Source organism: Salmo salar, chromosome 03 (genome assembly GCF_965601325.2).
Source record: "Salmo salar chromosome 03, fSalSal1, whole genome shotgun sequence".
NCBI classification, from domain to species: domain Eukaryota; kingdom Metazoa; phylum Chordata; class Actinopteri; order Salmoniformes; family Salmonidae; genus Salmo; species Salmo salar.
Genome location: NC_138293.1, coordinates 57,492,525 through 57,517,478, shown reverse-complemented (window position 1 = coordinate 57,517,478; position 24,954 = coordinate 57,492,525). Strand labels below are relative to the sequence as shown.

The following is a 24,954-nucleotide window of genomic DNA, read 5'->3' as shown; positions in this document are numbered from 1 at the left end:
GAATGGGTAAACTCCCCAAATACAGGTGTGCCAAGCTTGTAGCGTCATACCCAAGAAGACTTGAGGTTGTAATCACTGCCAAAGGTGCTTCAAGAAAGTACAGAGTAAAGGGTCTGAGTAGTTATGTAAATTTGATATACTTTTTTTTTAATCCTTTGTCATTATGGGGTATTGTGTGTAGATTGATTAGTATTTAAAAAACTTTTTTTTTAATCCATTTTAGAAAAAGGCTGAAACATAACAAAATGTGGAAAAATTAAAGTGCTCTGAATACTTTCCAAATGCACTGTATATCTAAACAATTATAATTTCAAAGCATGCTGAGTATTACTCTAATGACCGCTAAACTAGGCCAATGACAGTTCCCAGTGTGCTTTACAGTTGTTAATTTTCACATATACCTTTACATTTTGGTCATTTAGCAGACACTCTTCTCCAGAGTAAGAGTGCATTCAACTTAGGTAGATGAACAACAACATATCCAGTCATAGTAAGTAAGACGTTTCTGTAACGTTACTGAGAATGTTGTTGCTTTTCGGCTGGCTACTTGCAAATGTATTTTTGCATTTTAAAAAAGAAAATACATGAATGTTAATTAAATACAATACTTTGCAGAAGTATGCTTTATTTGATTTTGATACATTGGTCTTTGGGGTATTTTGGAGTAGTATATTGTCATTGTAATTTGTCATTCATGCCCATCTCTAAGTTGTGTTTTCACCTTTCATGTGGAAGTTGAAAAGACAAGGAATAAATAGCTCTGAAAAATTGTCTGATGGGCAGGGTAGACTATGTTCCCGTTCGTTGCGTGTCATCTCAGAACTTTTGCATTGTTGATTTCCCAAGAGTGCTCTAGGAGAAGGTGGTGACCTCATGACATGAGAATGACAGTTGAAGAAAGAAACTGTTACATTTTGTTCTGTGTAAACTCTATATCCAGCAATATTTCTGACCTTTTCCTCTGAAAGAGACATAAAATAACCTATCCTCTGTGGTGGCTGACAATTTCATGTGAAAATGTATGATGAAGTGTTGAGAAAATATATTTGGCATCCTTTCTCAGTAACCATCTTTTAACATACTGGGTAAAAGGGAAACAAAGAAATGACCCCCAAAAAATCCCATTTTAAACACTATCATGGTGAGTGGGAGATATGGATGATTTCATCTTTGACATGTCTAGATAATATGCTTGACATGATATCCTCGATGCTCTGACGTTAAAGCTTTTCACTTTTCATGGCCCTCTGTGTAGCCAACTGTACAGTCGTGGCCAAAAGTTTTGAGAACAAATATTAATTTTCACAAAGTCTGCTACCTCAGTTTGTATGATGGCAATTTGAATATACTCCAGAATGTTATGAAGAGTGATCAGATGAATTGCAATTAATTGCAAAGTCCCACTTTGCCATGCAAATGAACTGAATCCCCAAAAAACATTTCCACTGCATTTCAGCCCTGCCACAAAAGGACCAGCTGACATCATGTCAGTGATTCTCTCGTTAACCCTTTCATGCGTGAGTTCCAAATATCTCTAACGGTCACCCCAGCGTGAGTTTTTTTATGCACGTGATGTTAGAACGTTCTCTCCAATCCAGAATGTGATTGTTACATACACAACAACACTGAATGGCTCAGAGTGAGAGTGAGAGGTTACCGTGATTGTTTGCAACAGCCACCTGTCTGGCACTACGCCGAGCTGAAAGAAACGTGTGTCGCAAGCTATGAGGTAAATCTTCGTTGACAGAAATGTTGAAATTAAATATTTATTATACACATTTTTACAGCATTGCATAATAAATTAGATTAAAACCAAAAATATATTCACACCATCTTTTTCCATTTTCATATTTTTGAAAAAGCTCCAAGGAGCCACTAGGGCGGCGCTAAAGAGCCGCATTGAGAGCCGCGGGTTGCCGACCCCCGTCCTAATCTATTGGGAAAGGAACAGGAAGTGCTGGAACAGTGGTAGCAGGTCAAGGAAGAGATACTGTTCACCTACTGTCTGTGCATATGTGTGTGCATAGGTTATCTACTTTTGGGTGTGGATGTGTGTGCGTAAGCGGAGAGAGGATAAAATGAACATCTTTGTGTATGTTGGGCAGAACGTTCTCTGAATAAACTGTACAAACCTTTTGCAGAAAGCTGAGTCCTTGCCTAATTATGAACCCAGTGTCTTACAAACCCTGGGGATTAGTCAAGGTTTATTGATTGTTAATTATTCATTAGGATAGAAATATCCTTTGACAACTGGTCCTTCGAGCCGGATCTCAATATCTGCCTCTGTCGGTCCAGGGAGACACTGAAACCGTGCACGGGCAGATTAAATATCCGTAGATTAAGGTAAACATTAAACAATTTCCTGGGGAAGCAGAAAATTGTACAGGAATTGGGGTTGGCCAGATTGAAGTACTCAGCCAACCCACCTCGGTTCACCTTAAACAATTTCCTGGGGAAGCAGAAAATTGTACAGGAATTGGGGTTGGCCAGATTGAAGTACTCAGCCAACCCACCTCGGTTCACCTTAACTCCTGATGGATACCAGTGTTATAAATACAAGAATGGCACCGAGAACTTAGATGATTTTAATGGTTGAAAGGTAATCGTTAATGTGACTGACTTAGGTTTAACCTGTTGGGTCTAGGGGGCAGCATTTGCACGTCTGGATAAAAAAAATGTACCCGATTTAATCTGGTTACTAATCCTACCCAGTACCTAGAATATGCATATACTTATTATATATGGATAGAAAACACTCTAAAGTTTCCAAAACTGTTTGAATGGTGTCTGTGAGTATAACAGAACTCATTTGGCAGGCAAAACCCTGAGACATTTTCTGACAGGAAGTGGATACCTGATGTGTTGTATTGACTTTAAACCTATCCCATTGAAAAACACAGGGGTTTAGGAATATTTTGGCACTTCCTATTGCTTCCACTAGATGTCACCAGCCTTTACAAAGTGTTTTGAGTCTTCTGGAGGGAGATCTGACCGAACAAGAGCCATGGAACGATGATGTCCCATTAGACACCTGGCGCGCGAGTTCATGTTGGGTACCCTCGTTCCAATACGTTATAAAAGAGTATGCATTCGTCCACCTTGAATATTATTCATGTTCTGGTTAAAAAAGGCCCTAATGATTTATGCTATACAACGTTTGACATGTTTGAACGAACGGAAATATATTTTTTCCCCTCGTTCATGACGAGAAGTCCGGCTGGCTTACATCATGTGCTAACGAGACGGAGATTTTTGGACATAAATGATGAGCTTTTTTGAACAAAACTACATTCGTTATGGACCTGTGATACCTGGAAGTGACATCTGATGAAGAGAATCAAAGGTAATGGATTATTTACATAGTATTTTCGATTTTAGATCTCCCCAACATGACGTCTAGTCTGTATCGCAACGCGTATTTTTCTGGGCGCAGTGCTCAGATTATTGCAAAGTGTGATTTCCCAGTAAGGTTATTTTTAAATCTGGCAAGTTGATTGCGTTCAAGAGATGTAAATCTATAATTCTTTAAATGACAATATAATATTTTACCAATGTTTTCTAATTTTAATTATTTAATTTGTTACGCTGACTTGACTGCCGGTTATTGGAGGGAAACGATTTCCTCAACATCAATGCCATAGTAAAACGCTGTTTTTGGATATAAATATGAACTTGATAGAACTAAAAATGCATGCATTGTCTAACATAATGTCCTAGGAGTGTCATCTGATGGAGATTGTAAAAGGTTAGTGCATCATTTTAGCTGGTTTTATGGTTTTGGTGACCCTGTCTTTGACTTGACAAAACATTACACACAACTCTTGTAAATGTACTGTCCTAACATACTCTAAATTTATGCTTTCGCCGTAAAACCTTTTTGAAATCGTAAAACGTGGTTAGATTAAGGAGATGTTTATCTTTCAAATGGTGTAAAATAGTTGTATTTTTGAAAAATTTGAATTTTGACATTTATTTGGATTCAAATTTGCCGCTCTTGAAATGCACCTGCTGTTGATGGAGTGCACCACGGGTTAAAAGATGAATAGAAAATTCTTAACCTCACAGCACCTATAACTGATGTAGGGTGGGCTAGTACCAGCAAAGGACGCATACGACAGAAATTACCACAAAGGGTGGTTAGGAACTTGCGCCCTGGGGTTATTGGTCCAACCAGGTCAAATGAGTCATCAGAGGCCAGTTATAGGAGGCTAAAGTAGGCACAGGAGGAGTTTTGACCAGGATGGGAGTAGCTTTGTCTAGATGGATGTTATTGGCATCCTCATCGAAGTTCCAGATGAATACAAAGCTATGAATCAAATATGTGAAGGCTTTAACACTACATTATTTTGGTGTTTGACAATAAATAAAAATGTGGATTGGATTAATGACATCTTTTATAATCAACAGAGATTCATGAATGAAACCGGGGATGCAGTAAAGAGGTTCTCTGACCAATTATCCGCCACCTCCCTCATGACCGGGGAAAAATAGACTGACTCTCGATATGTTATTGGCAGAAGAGGGCGGTGTAGGTAAAATGATTAGGTTCATTGCTGTACGTACATTCCTGATAACACAGCTCATGTTAGGGAAATGGAAAAGTGTTGTAAGAACTGTATTATGGGCTGCTTTCACCTGTATGAGTGTGTTGATGTTGTATGGATGTTGTCTCGTCCCAAGTATGAAAGGTCTAATCACCAGAACTCTAGAGAAATCGATGACGCAGCAGATGGTGAGATATGGACCGATTCCGGGCTCCGATCAGTGGGAGGACGAACACGGGCCTCCAGGCCAGGAAGATGGCTGCATTTCTTTTAACCATGAGGAGCCAATGTTGGATGAAACCATTTTCAACGTTTAGATTGACTGTTCCTTTTATGATAATTATGATGAAAATCCGGTAAACGAAGTGTCATAATTGGAAATAGGCCAAGGACAGTCATTGATGAGTATCGGACGTATATACATGTATTGGTTTGTTTAAGGGTGGAATGATAAGAGAATTATCTAATAAGGGTAAATTAATCAATAATCCATCATTAATTAGTAGTTATGGAGCATGGATAATTAATAATTAATGTACTGAACGTTAGTCTCATAAAGGTCTAGTAGAGGCTGGAAAGGGAGAGAAATGTGTGTGTGTATTTAGAGATGCCGGGAGTAGTCTTCAAGGTTCTCCTAATCTATAGGGAAAGGAATAGGCAGTGCTGGAACAGTGGAGCATGTCAAGGAAGAGATACTGTTCACCTACTGTCTGTGCGTATGTGTGTGCATAGGTTATCTACTTTTGGGTGTGGATAAATGAACATCTTTGTGTATGTTGGGCAGAACGTTCTCTGAATAAACTGTACAAGACCTTTTGCAGAAAGCTGAGTCCTTGCCTAATTATGAACCCAGTGTTTTACAAACCCTGGGGATTAGTCAAGGCTTATTGATTGTTAACCTCTATGGGCTAGGTGGGACGCTAGCGTCCCCCCCGTGGTGCACTCCATCAACAGCAGGTGCATTTCAAGAGCGGCAAATTTGAATCCAAATAAATGTCAAAATTCTAATTTTTCAAAAATACAACTATTTTACACCATTTGAAAGATAAACATCTCCTTAATCTAACCACGTTTTACGATTTCAAAAAGGTTTTACGGCGAAAGCATAAATTTAGAGTATGTTAGGACAGTACATTTACAAGAGTTGTGTGTAATGTTTTGTCAAGTCAAAGACAGGGTCACCAAAACCATAAAACCAGCTAAAATGATGCACTAACCTTTTACAATCTCCATCAGATGACACTCCTAGGACATTATGTTAGACAATGCATGCATTTTTAGTTCTATCAAGTTCATATTTATATCCAAAAACAGCGTTTTACTATGGCATTGACGTTGAGGAAATCGTTTCCCTCCAATAACCGGCAGTCAAGTCAACACCACAAATTAAATAATTAAAATTAGAAAACATTGGTAAAATATTATATTGTCATTTAAAGAATTATAGATTTACATCTCTTGAACGCAATCAACTTGCCAGATTTAAAAATAACCTTACTGGGAAATCACACTTTGCAATAATCTGAGCACTGCGCCCAGAAAAATACGCGTTGCGATACAGACTAGACGTCATGTTGGGGAGATCTAAAATCGAAAATACTATGTAAATAATCCATTACCTTTGATTCTCTTCATCAGATGTCACTTCCAGGTATCACAGGTCCATAACGAATGTAGTTTTGTTCAAAAAAGCTCATCATTTATGTCCAAAAATCTCCGTCTTGTTAGCACATGATCTAAGCCAGCCGGACTTCTCGTCATGAACGAGGGGAAAAAATATATTTACGTTCGTTCAAACATGTCAAACGTTGTATAGCATAAATCATTAGGGCCTTTTTTAACCAGAACATGAATAATATTCAAGGTGGACGAATGCATACTCTTTTATAACGTATTGGAACGAGGGTACCCAACATGAACTCGCGCGCCAGGTGTCTAATGGGCCATCATCGTTCCATGGCTCTTGTTCGGTCAGATCTCCCTCCAGAAGACTCAAAACACTTTGTAAAGGCTGGTGACATCTAGTGGAAGCAATAGGAAGTGCCAAAATATTCCTCAGCCCCTGTGTTTTTCAATGGCATAGGTTTAAAAGTAATACAACACATCAGGTATCCACTTCCTGTCAGAAAATGTCTCAGGATTTTGCCTGCCAAATGAGTTCTGTTATACTCACAGACACCATTCAAACAGTTTTAGAAACTTTAGAGTGTTTTCTATCCATATATAATAAGTATATGCATATTCTAGTTACTGGGTAGGATTAGTAACCAGATTAAATCGGGTACATTTTTTTTATCCAGCCGTGCAAATACTGCCCCCTAGCCCTAACAGGTTAATTATTCATTAGGATAGAAAATTCCTTTGACACTCTTCCACATGCAGTCTCTGATAACTTAGAGATAATCCATCTTCATAGATCTTATCGGATCTGAGCTCCACCAAATCATGTCCTCAAACACATTGTGTTCACACATACAGCACAGAGCAACTGCTCCACATAATCTTTTAGATTGGCCTTTGAAGTGAAAGTGGAGGGTGATGGGTGAGAGGTGTGGGGGTGGGAAGGCTAATCCTTATGTAAAAGAGACTGCAATCATCACAGACTACTCATAGATCGATACTGGGGGTAACTGAGGTGCAACTCTAAGTCCCATCACCATCGCATATGATCAGACAGTCTTGATAAACTGCTCATGCAATAAGATCCCACAGCCTATGGAAATCTCCTGCCCACGCCTTTGTCATGTAGTCAAGCAAAACACCAGTCTCAACGTCAACAGTGAAGAGGCGACTCCGGTAGGCTGGCCTTCTAGGCAGAGTTTCAAAGAACAAGCCATATCTCAGACTGGCCAATGAAAATAAAAGATTACAATGGGCAAAAGAACACAGACACTGGACAGAGGAACTCTGCCTCGAAGGCCAGCATCCCGGAGTCGCCTCTTCACTATTGACGTTGAGACTGGTGTTTTGCGGGTACTATTTAACTTCTATGGGCTACGTGGGACGCTAGCGTCCCACCTGCGGGACACAGCCAGTGAAATATCAGGGCAGCAAATTCAAAACAACAAAATGTCATAATTCAACTTTCTCAAACATACAACTATTTTACACCATTTTAAAGATACACTTCTTCTTGATGTAACCACATTGTCCGATTTCAAAAAGGCTTTACAGCGAAAACAAAACATTAGATTATGTTAGGAGAGTATACAGACAAAAATAATCACACAGCCATTTTCAAGCAAGGACATGTGTCAATAAAACCCAAAACACAGCTAAATGAAACACTAACCTTTGACGATCTTCATCAGATGACACTCCTAGGACATTATGTTTGTCACGTCCTGACCAGCAGATGGAGCTGTTGTAGTAGTTTTGTGGTCATGGTGATGGGACTTAGTGGTCTTGTGTGTGTGTGTGTGATTGTTCAGTGTTGGTCTTGTGACTCCTGATCAGGAACAGCTGGGGATCGTTGTTCCTGATTGGGAGTCATATATGTAGGAGTATGTTTGTCACTTGGGTTTGTGGGTAGTTGTTTTTGCACTGCGTTGGTGAGCCTGCAAAACTGTTTAGTGTTGTGGGTATCATTTATTGTTTTGTCAAGTGGATGCTTTACTCTTTTTTTGTTAATTAAAATATGAGTATCCACAACTCCGCTGCATTTTGGTCTTCCCTGCAACACAACGAAGGATTTTGTGACAATGTTACACAGTACATGTATGTTTTGTTCGATAAAGTTCATATTTATATCCAAAAACTGCATTTTACATTGGCGCGTGATGTTCAGAAAATGTATTCCCAACAAAACGCCCGGTGAATGTGCACATCAATTTACAAAAATACTCATCATAAACGTTGACAAAATATATAACAATTATTTAAAGAATTATAGATAGACTACTCCTGGATGCAACCGCTGTGTCAGATTTTAAAATAGCTTTACGGAGAAACCACATTTTTCAATATTCTGAGTACATAGCTCGCCATCACAGCAAGCTATACAGACACCCGCCAAATTCGGGGTCACCTAAACTCAGAATTAGTATTATAAATATGCTCTTACCTTTGCTGATCTTCGTCAGAATGCACTCCCAGGACTGCTACTTCCACAAGAAATGTTGTTTTTATTCCAAATAATCCATATTTATGTCCAAATACCTCCGTTTTGTTCATGCGTACAGATCACTTATCCAAAGGCATAACGCGCGATCGCGGTACCAGAAACGAAAATTCAAAATGTTCCATTACCGTACTTAGAAGCATGTCAAACGCTGTTTAAAATCAATCTTTATGGTATTTTTTACGCAAAATTGCGATAATATTCCAACCGGACAATAGCATATTCATTCAAGAAGAAAAAGAAGGAACGACCGCGCATATCCAATCCCTTTGTCCACAGGCAGTCCACTGATTGACTGAGCTCCTATTATCTGCCCAGTGACAGGAGAATGCTGAAAGAACTTTCTGAAGGCCGTTGACAGCCAATGGAAGCCTTAGGAAGTGCAGCGTGACCCCACAGAAACTGTAGTTTCGATAGAGAATCAAAAGAAGAACTACAATTCTCTGACTTTCCAGTTCCTGCTTGGACGTTTCTCAGGTTTTTGCCTGCCATATGAGTTCTGTTATACTCACAGACACCATTCAAACAGTTTTAGAAACTTCAGAGTGTTTTCTATCCAAATCTACTAATAATATGCCTATTCTAGTTTCTGGGCAAGAGTAGTAACCCGTTTAATTTGGGTATGTTTTTTCATCCGGTTGTGAAAATACTGCCCCCTACACCCCAACAGGTTAATGAAGCTGTCAGTTGAGGACTTGTGAGGCGTCTGTTTCTCAAACTAGACACTCTGACTTGTTTACATAAGACAACACGTCGCCAATGTTATGTTGAAAGAACACTTGGCCCCTAAGCTTATTGAGTTGCAACTTGCTCGAGTCTGCCACTTTTTTTGGCAAAATTACAAATGGAGACAATGCACACATGCATCCAAACTGCCAATATTCAATATTAAAAAAATTCAAAACACATTTGCGAGCATCTTGTGTCCCACCGCAATCTACTTTGTCACATGATTCCCTATGAAACACTGCCAGACAGACACGTACTGTACTCTGGCAATAGGCAGTCTAATGAGCAGCAGAAAATCAGTATTGAGTGTAGTAGCATCTGACTCGATACTGCAGTGCACTTCTAGTTTTCATGCAAAAAAGATTTACTTGAGAAATACTGCACCAGACACCTTAGCTAGATGTCAAATTGAACGACCAAGACCTCCTCGGCAAAAACGTTTAAGTTAATTAGAGACTTCTTGATTTATCTTAATTAATTCAGACTATTTTGAAGGAAAATGGTTGCTACCATGACTCAATAGGGACAAACAACAATAACTGCCAGGGTACGATATAGTGAACGTAACACACCCACATCGAACCATACCTCCAAGATCCAAATCTTATTTTTCTTAATGAGGAGCAGAAAAACACATGAGGAATCATTGCGTTCAGCCCCCCCCCCCTCCCCATTAAAAAAATTAAAACATTTTGAAAGCTTTGTGTTATTATAGGTGATTGGGACTACAAAGTGCATATGGACTTCTATTGGGAACACATTCTTGCTCAATTGCATTGCTGTTGGCCACTGATACTGTGGACGGTCCAATAATGACTGTTGTTGCCTGTGTACAGTATTCCACCAGTGCCTATTCAGTGATTCTAAAAACTCAGAATGATGCAACTCCCTATTTAACATGATAGACCATCAAATATGTTTCTCCACCATATTCCCCGCCCACATAGAAAACTGTCCTTAGATGATTGGAGGAGGGCCTCACCAGTAAGATTGGTGGACAGCAGGAGCAGTGTATCACAGGTCAGGTCAGCCGTTGTCCCGGAGATCACAACAGCCCAGATGGTCAGCACCTGAAAAGGAAAAGATAAATAAATAAAGAGAAAACAAGTCTAGTCAGTCTGTTTCTGGAACTGGTGTAAAACACATTGTTATCTAAAAGACAGATGACATAAGTTTAGTACTGATGTGAACTTCACTGTCGACTTGAGACGAGGGAAACATAGGCAGACACTATGTCTAGTGTCTAGCATTAGTCAGCCTACCTCCCACACAAAAAGGCTGAAAATATCCCCAAGTTCCCAATAGTGCATTTCTATGCTGTTCACTGAATAAAACAATGTATCAAATTCATTGACTATCAGACATACTCCCAGTCTCAGCATCGTAAAATATTACATTCATTTTACATGTTGGTTTTATGCACATATTTTACATTTGTGGCATGAATTGTTCATGTTATTTATATACATTACTTCCCTATAGGGTTCCCTGACGTACAGTATAACGAACAACCTGCGGAGTTAAAACTTTCAGGACGTTCCATTGATCCTGAAGTACAAACATTCATGTCAATTATGCATGCATATTGCACTAGCTTGTCATGTAGGCTGTAAAGAAAATATTCACATGTATTGCACCCATTCCCTTCTGGGTACCCTGGCCCTCACGAGTGATGCAGTGGTCTACGGCACTGCATCTCAGTGCTAGAGGCGTCACTACAGACCCTGGTTCGATTCCAGGCTGTATCAGAACCGGCTGTGGTTGGGAATCCCATAGGGCAACGCACAATTGGCTCAGCGTCGTTAGGGTTTGGCTGGAGTAGGCTGTCATTGTAAATTAGAATTTGTTTAGTTGCATAGTTGAATAAAGGTTAAATAAAAATGTACATACCTAGGGAAACATATGCAGTAGATACATAAATATCCCTATAGGCCAGGAATCATCAACTAGATTCAGTCGCAGGCCAATTTGTTCTTGTGCGAATGTTCAGGGGGCCGGAAGATAATTACACATAATTTGTAGACGGCAAATTGTACGCAAGAAGCCCAAACATATATAATAATTGACTAAAAATGATGTAATTTCCCATGGAAGAATGGTGACGTATCCCTTTACTAGAGTTCCAGACACTTGCCAAGGTGCATTGAAGCTGTTCTGGCTTGTGGTGGCCCAAAGTTCTATTAAGACACTTTATGTCGGTGATTCCTTTATTTTGGAAATTACTTGCATCTCTACTATGCGTGGGAATACTTCGGAACAGATTTCCAAAAATTAAAATCACTTCGAGCTGATTTGCTGTCCAACAATTAAATTGTATTTATTTATTTTTAACTTGGGGGGAGGGGGGGGGCAAATAAAATCACCCGCGAGCCAAATTGTTGGCGGAATAAAAATGTTGGGGAAAATACGTTTCCCACCTGTTGCAAGGACGGCTAAATGAAACCCATGTAGGCTGTATTTCATAAACTCAAACCGCCCATTCGTTCTGTGGTCGGTCGCATCTGAAGAGCCTCTAGCGCCATAGGCGCTAGACGCTCTTCGTCGTGGAAAAAGGTATTTCAATGCCCACACACCCAGACAGAGAAGAGGAGAAGAGGCGGTGGCCTGCTGATCTAAGACCCCCCCCCCATCCCTCCTCTGAGGTTTCCTACAAATGAACTAAATTGATTTGTGACCTACATTTCGTAATATGTTGAAATTGGAATGCAATAATCCGTGAAGACAGGAAGAAGCAAGAATATAAAATAAAAAGCACACACCTGGTCTGCCTGGTCTGCCGTAGAGCCAGTACACTCAAAATAGCCTCAACTACTTGAGAACATTAATTGGGTTTTATGTAACCTCATCTGCTTACTTGTTTGCTTTGCTTGTGTCCTTGTTGATGAAAGGAGAATTCAGAATTCAGAGTGTGTCACAAGGAGCTGCACTTGAAATATTATTTATCCTCTCAGGGAGCTCTACTTATATGCTGTCTCTTAACTGTGATTCATTATCACAACAACATGGTGCTCTGTGTCAGTAGCATGTTCTGGCATAACCTTCAGCTTAAAAACAGGATGAGCAAGACATGGAATCTTTCCCAAGTGTTAAATTACTATTCTGCGGTGGATAGTAGTGGAACTGTCTGAAAAAAATAGTTTGCTTTTCCATGGTACTTTCCTAAGAAATGTAGTTCCACTGTATGCAGTCTTCAATAGTAATAAGCTGGCAGAATTTTAGATCAATCAATCTTTACTAAAACTGTGTCAGCCTTGATAATGCAATCACACGTTCATGAAAGTACTTCTTGTCATGCCCTGACCTTAGAGATCCCTTTTTATTCTCTATTTGGTTAGGTCAGGGTGTGACTAGGGTGGGAAATCTATGTTTTCTATTTCTTTGTTGGCCGGGTATGGTTCTCAATCAGAGGCAGCTGTCTATCATTGTCTCTGATTGGGGATCATACTTAGGCAGGCTTTTTCCCCACCTTAGTTTGTGGGATCTTGTTTTTGGTACTGTGCTGTATGCCCTACTGAACGTTATGTTTTTGTTTATTTGTTTTGTTTCGGTGTTCATTTAATACATTTTAAGATGTACGCCTACCACGCTGCACCTTGGTCCAATCCTTCCATCGATGAGCGTAACACTTCTTGACTGACATTCACATAATTAGCATGTTTGGCAACATTTTAGCCGTGGTTCTACAGTAATGCACTCTAATGCCGCATAATGACCACACATCATCACTGCAGCTGGCCAATACAGTACAACATGAATTAATTTAATTCACTCAACTAATTCAGACACTGCCATGTGGTGTGAAGATGATGCACAGCAGGTATCTTTCACACATGAGGAATATCTTACCAAGCATAACACTTCTGTGCTAAGTAATGCCAATTGTATAATCCATTTGAATAAGTGCATGGTTGGTAAAAACAAAGAAAATTAAGGGTGACAGAATGGTGGGGACTTTGTAGTCTTTGTTGTCCCTATATCCCAAGTCATTGTAGTACCTATATGTCCCTAGTCCCTAGAGAGAGAGAGAGAGGTAAATCTGGGTTGGCAAGGAGATACTGTATATCTAGGGGTCATGGGGAGGTTGGCATGGAAATATATCCAGGGGTCATGGGCAGGTTGGTATGGAGACATATCCAGGGGTCATTGACTCATTATGCCCATGTAGTATTCTATACAACTCAATCCTTCTCCTAAGCAAAGTGGGTAGGAGTGAGTGTGGTTGCGTGTGTGCGTGTGTTTTTAAAAATGTATACTTTTAAAGTGCAGTTGGCAGTTTAAATGTGCAATACTTATCAGCTGGCTTCTGATAAAAAATAAAAAATAAAATCTGCTAATCTCAATTTGGGTGGAGTTAAATGGGATTTGGGTGGAGTTAAATCTCCACTCTTAATTTCAAAAGCCTGAGAAAAGAACCCATCCCAGGGGGAATTTTTGCTAAATCAGAAACAGATCTGTGAATCACTCTTAAACCATAATTAGAAAGAATGTCTGAGCTAATGAATGCTAATCCACAAGGAGAATAGATACTTCTGTCACTCACAAACTGCACCTCTAGCAAGTAGATCTCAAGGCATATATCATGCACACATGCGAACACAAACCAGGGGTTAGAATAGGTTCAGGGAACAGAACGTGATCCAAGGAACAGAAACGGGAACGAAAGTGATCCATACTGTTCTGGAATAGAACTGTTATTTTAAAAGCATAGGAACATTCCAGGCATTTTTTTTCAGGCATTTTTTCTAGTACTACATAAAAACGCAACAAAGCGCTTATGCAAAGCCCTCACTCTGTCACCCAGAAATGTATTCCAGTGTCTTCCTGCAAGCTGAAAATCTTTGCCAGTGTTTGTGTGTGTTCAGGCTACCTGCCCCTCCCCCTCTGAAGTACTGTACTGTCGTTACAAGCATGATTCAGGAAATATATTTTAAACTAGCTAGAGAAGAATGGATCAACTTTTTTGAAGCTAGTTAAGGATACTATAGGCCTAGTTATCACGTTTCACGTTGGATTCATTAACTACAAAAAGTTAAGACTTGTTTTTAATTCTGGTGCCACTCTGCACACAAGCTTGTTAGCTAGCTAGCTCAAAGGACATTCAAAGTTCCTCTATGGAAGCCTCTCCTCCTAGGTATAATTCTGTGGTTCTAATTCAAAGAATGCATGTCATAACAAGATGTCCAGTGCTTTAAGCCTCCTCCTCAACCTTCTCTCGCTCTCTTCCCACCCACAAAACTTCAGACACATCTTGCGCCATAGGCTACACTCATCTGTCCATCAAGCATTTAAACAACTAGCTTGCCTGCTCTGTCCGCACTGATTGGCGAAGTCATTTAATGAGCTAAATGTAAAAAACGGTTGATTTCTCAAGTTAAAAAAGGAACAGAAAGGAATGATATAAACCTGTGCTTTTTTTTGTTAGAACCGGTTCAGAACTTTATTTTGCTGGTTGGAACAGTGGAACAGAACAGAAATAATTTTGGTTCCAAACTCTGGCACGAACGCACAACCCCCCCACCCCCCTCAACACACACACACACACACACACACGCACACACTACCCCAACAAACATCTGAGTTACACATAGCCCAGAGTGAGTGCTTCTGTGTAGAATGGAGTGGAGAGGAAGGAAAACACAGGAAGCCAGCCTTCTGCCCTCAGTCAGTTATTCAACAGAGCAGAACAGAGGAGTAGGCATGGGGGACTTCAACTCATAACCTAAAGGTGGTTTGTCCAGCAGAGACATATGTTGTCACCTCTGACTTCATGTGATTCGCTCTGGTTCACTCCAGCGAAATTGACTGCACACTATGGGAAAATGGAGCCTTATATGACAACCATGGGTAAAGCTATCACAAAAAGAACTGTCTCACACTACATGCTGAGAATTTTTTTTTAAAGGTAGCTACCGAGCTGAGAAAGTTATGTGTTTCTTAAATATGCATATGTTTCTTAAAGTTTGGTGAGATTGTGGTTGTCTTATGGTTATTTTGCATACAACCTTTCCACAACTTTCTGGTAATGGTGCAAGATAGACGCTTGGCTTTCTCAACATTCTCAACACATTTAAGTAACTTGACAAAAAAACAAATGTTTTTCTTGGTATTTCATTTCTTTAACAGAACGTTTCCTAAAAGTTCAAACGTGTCACGACTTCCGCCGAAGTCGGCTCCTCTCCTTGTTCGGGCGGCGTTTGGCGGTCGACATCACTGGCTTTCTAGCCATCACCGCTCCATTTTTCATTTATCCATTTGTTTTGTCTTGTTCCCTGCACACCTGGTTTTCATTCCCCAATCACACGACATGTATTTATTCCTCTGTTCCCCCTCATGTCTTTGTGTTAAATTGTTGCGTCAATTTCGACGCGCTAGACTGGTGTTCGTTTGTTCCGTGTTTATCACGAGGTATGTTTATTTATTTGAACATAATTATTGTGACTGTTTGTGCTTTTTGCACTTTTGCCAATTGGCTGGAGGTTTCGACGCAGTGGCGTCTGTCTTGGTTTATCCTGCCTCAATAAAGTGTGCACCTGTTCACAACTCTCTGCTCTCCTGCACCTGACTCCGCTCCCAGTACGCACACCATTGACAACATGGTTACATTTCATTTCAATTTTGGTAATGTTTAAGGAATGTAAAACCGTGAATGTTCTGAAATAGTTCAGAGAATGTTAAAAACCAATGTTCTACTATAGAAATGTCAGTACTTCAGCATAATGTTTCCTTCAGGTTTCCTCATGGTTCTATAAGTAATGTACTCAAATTGTTCCAATAACGTTAAGAAACAACGTTCTTATGTGGGAATTTCAATACTTCACATTAACATTTCCTCATGGTTCATTTTAAAGTCATGACATGAAATTGTTCCAAGAACATTAAGAAACAATGTTCTTCTTTGGGAATTTCAGTACTTCAGCATAATGTTTCCAACAGGTTTCCTCATAGTTCTATGGAAAGTAAAGTTTTCAAATTCTTCCAAGAACGTTAAGAAAACAACAACATAAAAACCACGAGAACATTCAAAGAATGTTGTTTAAAAAAATGTACCTTCCGTTCTCAGCATCAACAAAACTCTCTCTATCCTCTATCTTGATAAGTGTGTTCAGATGTACTGGTCTTAATGAGTGCTTGCTTCCTTTTAAATGGGGTCTGTTTGAATAGACTAAAATGAAGAGCTTTGTATGCGTAAAAAAAACATGGCGTGCTAGCTCCATCCTGGTGGCGCAGTGGACTAATTCCATGTACATGTATAGAGAATAGAAGATTATAGTTTTGAATCTCACTGATGCCTGGTCACAATAAAAAAAATAAAAAAAATGTCCAAATAACCTATAATTTATGTTCTAAGAGCGTTAATAAAACCTCCCCAAAAAACTTTCAAGGGACAAGAGTAAAACATTCTCAGAACCTCCCTGCAACCTAAAAAGAAAGGTTCCCAGAACAGGCAAAATGCATTTTTTTTCACTGTCTTTTTACTGTTCTTTTTTTATTTCTTTACTTATCTTTTGTTAACCTAATACCTATTTTTTACTTAAAAATTGCACTGTTGGTTAGAGCCTTAAGTAAGCATTTCTCTGTAAGGTCTACACCTGTTGTATTTGGCGCACATGACAAATAAAATTTGATTTGATTTTGTTGACTTCTGTTCTCAGAACATTTTAAAAACGTTACCAGTCAGGAAACATACTGTATGGCTCCGTTCCCACAACTTCCAAGGAACCAAATGTGCTAGCAGGGATAGCTTTCGCACAGGCTTTTGAAAGTCTGCGTGAGATACCATTGCTTGTATTTGTCTCCCTCGTGATGGACTATTTTACTGAGTGTACCAATTTTGCTCCTTGATCAACCGTAAGGCATACTTGGGTTTCAACTGACCCTGACTAATAATAATTATACAGTACTGTTGCACATCCTCATTTAGGGGAGTTTTATTTGAGTGTTCTATTAGCCACAACCACAGGGTGTGCTCTGTCCTGTCCTGCCCTCTTTGACTTTTCTGCAGTTTTCTTATTGCAGAAGGGGTGAAACGAGTGAAGGTCTGTTCAAGTTTGAAAAGACATTGTGCGAATACTGAATACTGTGGTTTAGTTACCAGAATATCTAACAGAGAAGGTCAAATCAACTTACACAAAGCAATAAAAATAGAACTAGAACAATAGAATCAATTTTTAGGCACAATTGTATTGGCAGCAGAGCAGTGTTCATTTTATGAGCAAATCCCCGGACAGCTTAGCCTAAAATTGTAAACAATGAACAATACATGGTAATTCAAACAGGCCACCATAGCCCTGCGCCCAATCTGCAGTTGCCAAAAGGGTTGAAACTAAATCTAATTCTGACTGTCCATAGTCAGTGCATGTGATAAACTATTCTTCCTGGTTCCACTTCAAACAAACTACAACGTTTGTCTTAATGAAGCCTTTATAAACCCTGAATAAGACATACATTGATGCTTCAGAAAACATTCATTATCAATAATCTTCAAAAATGAAAATGTATGTGTCAAAATGCAATTGCTAAAATGAAAGGGGTCAACAGGGAAATTGCTCTTGATCTCCTATCGAGTTCCTTTTGACTGTGAATGAAAGTGGATTGTATTGGTGCCAGGAGGACTAACTGACTATCTGTCTAATGGAGTTCACCAAATAACACTGGCCCAACTGGCTTTACAACTGATACACTGGCTGGCAGCAGGCCTTCAATCAAGGCAGAGTGACTGCCACAATGTTGTTTTTCATTCTTTCCATTCTTGTTTTCCATTCTTGGGCAGAAAGGGGTAGAATCAGATCAAAGCCAGTATTGTATCTTAATTTGTATATAATGGAGGATTTGAGCTTCAGCTTCCTTTAAAGCTCAGGGCATGGCACTCATAACCAATCAGCAATGCACCTGTGTGGTGAGTGAAGCCAGGTTCGTGCCCAGGTAGCAGTCTTTTAATCAGCCCATCAGGACATGAAAGAACACCCGGAGAGGCAATTTTCACTCCTATATCCACCACTGATCCCCTTAATTAAAGTGTCTGACTGTCTGTGCAAACACAATATCACTTTGTGGCTTCATCAAAACTTTTCAAGGTCCCACACAATACAGGGTTCTACAAATATAATACCTGACCACACACTATAGTGAGTGAATAGAGATACAGGTTTTGAAAAAAAGAAAGTGATTCAGTCTTCGCAGAGTATCAAAACCCTAAGCTGCCTGAACAACCGCTGGGGTAGAGAAGTCAAGTGCCTGAAATCCCTCACTCTCTCCACTGTGCTGCACCACAGAAACCCACGACTCTCTCCCAGGCTTCTCAGAATGATTCCTGGCTCTCCTACTTCCCGGAAACTTTTGATGGTAAATCCGGAAAACAATGTGACAACGCTGGAAGGCAAGTGCATTTTGTACCATGGGAGACATTCTTGGACTCTTGGTTTAAGTCGAGACAAATAACACATGGTATTGACATTGCTCTACATAAAATGGCATTGGCATTACACAACCATGATGCATCCAATGTTTATACTATGCAAAGTTTCAGACAGGGTTCTGCATGCCTTGCCAGAAGCCTTTCCATGCGAGTTGAATGGCACCTCATAAAATCCTCTTCAATTAGATAATGTGTGTGTGTGTGTGTGTGTGTGTGTGTGTGTGTGTGTGTGTGGTGTGTGTGTGTGGAGAGAGTTGCTGTGTGTGTGCATGTCTGTGTGTGTGCCCATGTATGTGTGTGTCTGTTTCTGCGTGTGTCTGGTAACTGACTAAGCCACACACAGAGGGTTGTCTGAGTACACCAGCGTTAGCAGCAGCAGCCATCTGTAAAATTGATAATCCAGGTCTGACAATAGGTACCAGGCACCAACAACATGTAATATATATGCTGGGCTCTTACAAATGACAATGCTGTCCTCACGCTCTCAATTCTCGTCCCCATCCACCACTATTGGCCCAACTCCATCTTGGAGAGTCTGCTTAACAAGAGCGCTTGACAGGCACACAGGCACAGACATGGAGCCAGGGGCTGGAGCATGCCGTAGGAATGGGTTCACTGCAGCTGACTACAGTCAACAAGAACAACCATCAGTGTTATGATACATTGCCTGGCTGGCTGTTTGGCAGGTTGGTTCTGAGAACCAATAGTTGGGATGATACAAATAGAGTGGAGATGATCTCTGCTTTGGAAAGACTGATATCCAGGGATTGTTGTTCTTCCACGAACCCCTGAGCCCCCAAACACGAGACAGCATCACCCCCTGTCATGATCCCCTTATCCCTCAGGTTCGAGGAAGGTTGAAATTATTCTGAGAAATAACTATTTTTCTTGTGGAATGTAAGAGGTTGGTTGGTTTCAACAAACCCCTCCCCCCAGAGACAAGAGTTAGCTCTGTGTGTGCCTGTGAGGGCCAAAATGCTACAGAGGCCAACAGAAAGCAGAGTGGATGTTAGAGAGATATTAATGTATTAACATTGTATTAGCACTCTAAACCACTAAATTGATATTATGTGTAGTAAAGTGTCTTAATACATCACAAACAACTAATCCTCCATCATGCTATGTGATATAATGACAAAAACTACAAATACCACAAGCAGCATCCAAATACCAAACATTCTGTTATTTTCACCCAATTGGTCAGGCAGAAAAATTCAAGAGCATTATCTATAACTTCAAGCTGCCACAGTCTCTCTCTGATTGGATGACCCAGTCTGGAAAAATAATGGAGTATGTCCTGAACTTCACACAACTCACAATCTTTCCGTTGCTCTTTTCTGTCTGTTCTAGTGCCAGGATTTAGCTTGACGACTGAATTAAGGGTGGCATTTGAAATGCTAGGTGAAGTTAGTAACAAGTGACAAACAATTGTTTTTAACATTGAAATCAACTTTACACATGGGAAGATGATGTTACCAAGGGCAATGTGTGTATTGCTTTATAAAGAGTGATGGGTGCTTGCTATATGAAATGCTTGTTCTGCAGCTAATGAGAGCCAAACAAACACATACTTAACCGATCTCTTCTGGTGAAATACGTCATATATTTTTTTTATCAACACTCACACGTGATGTCCCACCATGTATATCATATTTACCTTTATTTAACTAGGCAAGTCAGTTAAGAACAAATTCTTGTTTTCAATGACGGCCTAGGAACAGCGGGTTAACTGCCTTGTTCCGGGGCAGAACGACAGATTTGTACCTTGTCAGCTCGGGGATTCAAACTTGCAACCTTTCGGTTACTAGCCCAATGTTCTAACCACTAGGCTACCCTAGTGATTGAACTCCCTCACGCTAAGCGGCTAGCACATGACTTATTTATACTTCAAATGGATGGGGTGAGCGAATTGCTCTTAATTCCCCCCGCCATGATGAACGGGTTTAAGAGCATCGCTGGCTGCTGTAGTAGTGCTCTCTCTTTCTCTCTCTTTTTGTGTGTGTGACAGTAGTGATGCGTGAGAGATACAACCCACGCAAAGTGGGTATGGAATGAGTCGAAAAGCATGTCTCCATTAGCTCATTCTCCATTGACACGAGACAATGTAATGCAACATCAATAGACTTCTATAATATAGTTGTCCTCATGTAATCTATTTGAAGAATTTCTTGATGGGAGATATACACTGAGTATACAAAACATTAAGAACACATGCTCTTTCCATGATATAGACTGACCAGGTGAATCCAGGTGAAATCTATGATCCCTTAATGATGTCACTTGTTAAATCCACGTCAATCAGTGTAGATGAAGGTGAGGAGACAGTTTAAAGAAGGATTTTTAAGCCTTGAGACAATTGAGACATGGATTGTATATGTGTGCCATTCAGAGGGTGAATGGGAAAGACAAAAGATTTAAGTGCCTTTGACCGGGGTATGGTAGTAGGTGCCATGGGCACCGGTTTGTGTTACGAACTGCAATGCTGCATTTTTTTTAACGCTCAACAGTTTCCCGTGTGTATCAAGAATGGTCAACCTCCCAAAGGACATCTAGCCAACTTGACACAACTGTGGGAAGCATTGGCGTTAACATGGGCCAGCATCCCTGTGGAAGGCTTGCGACACTTTGTAGAGTCCATGCCCCGATGAATTGAGGCTGTTCTGAGGGCAAAAGGCAATTCAATATTAGGAAGGCGTTCTTAATGTTTTCTAGTATCAGTATACTGCGTTGGTGTTTGTGGTTGTATTCACTTGTAACATGCCCATTTCTGATCCTCCACTTGAAGGAGTACAAGAGCGACCATTTCTTCAGCGGTATCACAGACACCTTGTTAGTGTGGCACTATACAGTAGTTGTGGCACTAAGTTAATATGGCGGAGAGTGACTTTTAATTATATTGACATTAATTAATGTGGTATATGACCCACGGCTATGAATACTTTAAATTGCTTCAACCACATTAAGCCTGATTAAAGGCGACATTTTTTAAATTAGCAAATACTGCATCGTTTAGTCATGGTCAAAACCAAATCTGATGCTCAGTGTTATTATATATATGCCTCCCTCGTGTCCATTGCTCAAAATGTATCTGTCAAAAGCAGTATTGGCATTGTACTGTAGTAATTTGGTAGGTCTTTGTCCTTGATCTCATCCAAATCTGCAGTATATTTTGCCCTAACAGTAATTATAAAACTGCTGGTTTGAGGTCGGGCACATCAAAGGAAATGTGTTAATCAGTTTTTCTACTACAGATGGAGCTTTTGCCTCTTTCCAATATAAATGTAACCTATGAATAATTAGACTGCCTTTGTTTGGGTAATTAAAATGTAGAACCAACAACATCTCAAGCCTCATGCTTTGAGAATGTACTCAATTTCCATCTGATAGCTAACAGGAAAGCAGCTTTGAAATACAAACAGAACTACTTCCCTTGCCTATTAGAAGTCATTTGCAATTGTTATACACAGAACTGAGCCCCCAGACCCAGTTTGAACCATACTACCAAATGGTGAAATAGTTCAGTGCTCAGAAGCAGACCAAATCAAAGATGTTTGCCTTCTTTGCATCATTAGCCAAAACAAATCGAAATTCAAAAAGACATGAAAATAGAGGGGCCAAATGCTAGTTGTTAATAGGTCCTTGGTGATGGCAAAGGCTACTAGTCTTGCGGGTCAGACATCCAGCTTACTTAACTACTCTGTAGTAACAGTTTACTCACTGCTTTGATGTTTGCCTCTGACAGCAGAAAGTCTGACATCATACAAACCCCTATCATGTCTGATCATATGTGACAAATTGTACTGCCCTGTCACAGTTGAATTGCTACTGATGTGTATGCTATTAAAGGGGAGCTGGATAGCAGCTCCACTGGCAGACTCCATTATATTGAGATTTAAGTGTCGGCCGCCAGTACGCATGCTAGCTACAATTAGGCTTGCATGGCAGATAAGCCTGACAAACAGACCCTTAGACACGTCAACGCATCAGGGCCAAGTGACACCATGTTGAATTATAGGCGGTGCCAGAGAGATCTGATTAATGGGCCATCCTACATGATTTTCTATTTCACTTCGTGCTTCAAAACAACTGGGACAGCAATGGGAAACAAGTGGAACCCCTTTACCACTAAAAGGTTCTAAGTACAATATGTTTCACCACCAAAGGGTTCTAAAGTGTTCTCCTATAGGGACCAAAAAAAATCTTATTTTCTAAGAGTTTAGGCAAGGGGGATAAATGGAGTCTGTAATGCCTGTGATGTGTGACAAACGCATATTTCTTTAGACTTTGATTACACTCAGTGGGTTTTAGGATGAAAGGGGAATTTAACTTTTGATCAACTGTATCATTCTCTAAACCAGTTCAAGGCCTTTCTCATAAAAACTTCAGTGCTTATATGGGTCAGTGTTTCACGCATAGGACAATTACTTAACCTCTATGGGCTAGGTGGGAAGCTTGCTTCAATTACTTCAATTTCTCAAACATATGACTATTTTACAGCTATTTAAAGACAAGACTCTCGTTAATCTAACCACACTGTCCGATTTCAAAAAGGCTTTACAACGAAAGCAAAACATTAGATTATGTCAGCAGAGTACCAAGCCAGAAATAATCAGACACCCATTTTTCAAGCCAGCATATAATGTCACCAAAACCCAGAAGACAGCTAAATGCAGCACTCACCTTTGATGATCTTCATCAGATGACAACCCTAGGACATTATGTTATACAATACATGCATGTTTTGTTCAATCAAGTTCATATTTATATCAAAAACCAGCTTTTTACATTAGCATGTGACGTTCAGAACTAGCATACCCCCCGCAAACTTCCGGGGAATTCGCTAACATTTTACTAAATTACTCACGATAAACGTTCACAAAAAGCATAACAATTATTTTAAGAATTATAGATACAGACCTCCTCTATGCACTCGATATGTCCGATTTTAAAATAGCTTTTTGGTGAAAGCACATTTTGCAATATTCTAAGTACATAGCCCAGGCATCACGGGCTCGCTATTTAGACACCCGGCAAGTTTAGCACTCACCATAATCATATTTACTATTATAAAAGTTTGATTACCTTTTGTTGTCTTCGTCAGAATGCACACCCAGGACTGCTACTTCAATAACAAATGTTGGTTTGGTCCAAAATAATCCATCGTTATATCCGAATAGCGGCGTTTTGTTCGTGCGTTCCAGACACTATCCGAAATAGTAAAGAAGTGTCGCGCGCATGGCGCAATTCGTGACAATAAAATTCTAAATATTCCATTACCGTACTTCGAAGCATGTCAACCGCTGTTTAAAATCAATTTTTACGCCATTTTTCTCGTAGAAAAGCGATAATATTCCGACAGGGAATCTCCTTTTCGGCAAACAGAGGAAAAAATCCCAAAGGCGGGGGCGGTCGGGTCACACGCATAAGCCCAGTGTCCCTTGATCGGCCACTTGAGAAAGGCGATAATGTGTTTCAGCCTGGGGCTGGAATGACGACATTCTGTTTTTTCCCGGGCTCTGAGCGCCTATGGACGACGTGGGAAGTGTCACGTTAGAGCAGAGATCCTTAGTAAATGATAGAGATGGAAAAGAAGTTCAAGAAATGGTCAGACAGGCCACTTCCTGTAAAGGAATCTCTCAGGTTTTGACCTGCCATTTGAGTTCTGTTATACTCACAGACACCATTCAAACAGTTTTAGAAAATTTAGGGTGTTTTCTATCCATATGTAATAAGTATATGCATATTCTAGTTACTGGGTAGGAGTGGTAACCAGATTAAATCGGGTATGTTTTTTATCCAGCCGTGTCAATACTGCCCCGTAGCCCTAACAGGTTAATCCACTCTAGTGGAAAGTTGCTGATGATGCACCTTAAAGTAAGAAGAATATATTGGCAGCAGCATAAAAAGCAAAGATGAATATTGCCTCTTCGGACATGAAATGCCCACAGGCTATTTGATAAACAGGGCTTCCTTTCTGTCTACAGTTTTTCTGCTCTGATGCCGGTTAAGGGCAAATTATCATTTTAGACGTAACCTTCATGGAGATAAATGTCCCTATCAGCTTTGGTATTGATCTGTCAATCTTCCTTTGATTCCTATTTTCTCTGTCCTTCACCAATTAGATGCAGTGGCGGTCGGTGCCATTT

At 40.0% G+C, this 24,954-nt stretch overlaps 1 protein-coding gene across 1 annotated transcript in view; it reads right to left on the bottom strand.

The window, feature by feature from the left end:
• The window catches only part of LOC106600876 (corticotropin-releasing factor receptor 1), a 183,636-nt gene that overhangs the window by 125,180 nt on the left and 33,502 nt on the right, over positions 1 to 24,954 (bottom strand). Inside the window, exon 2 of the mRNA XM_014192620.3 lies at positions 10,376 to 10,463. Coding sequence (XP_014048095.1) covers positions 10,376 to 10,463 — 88 coding nt within the window. The remainder of the gene's footprint in view (positions 1 to 10,375; positions 10,464 to 24,954) is intronic.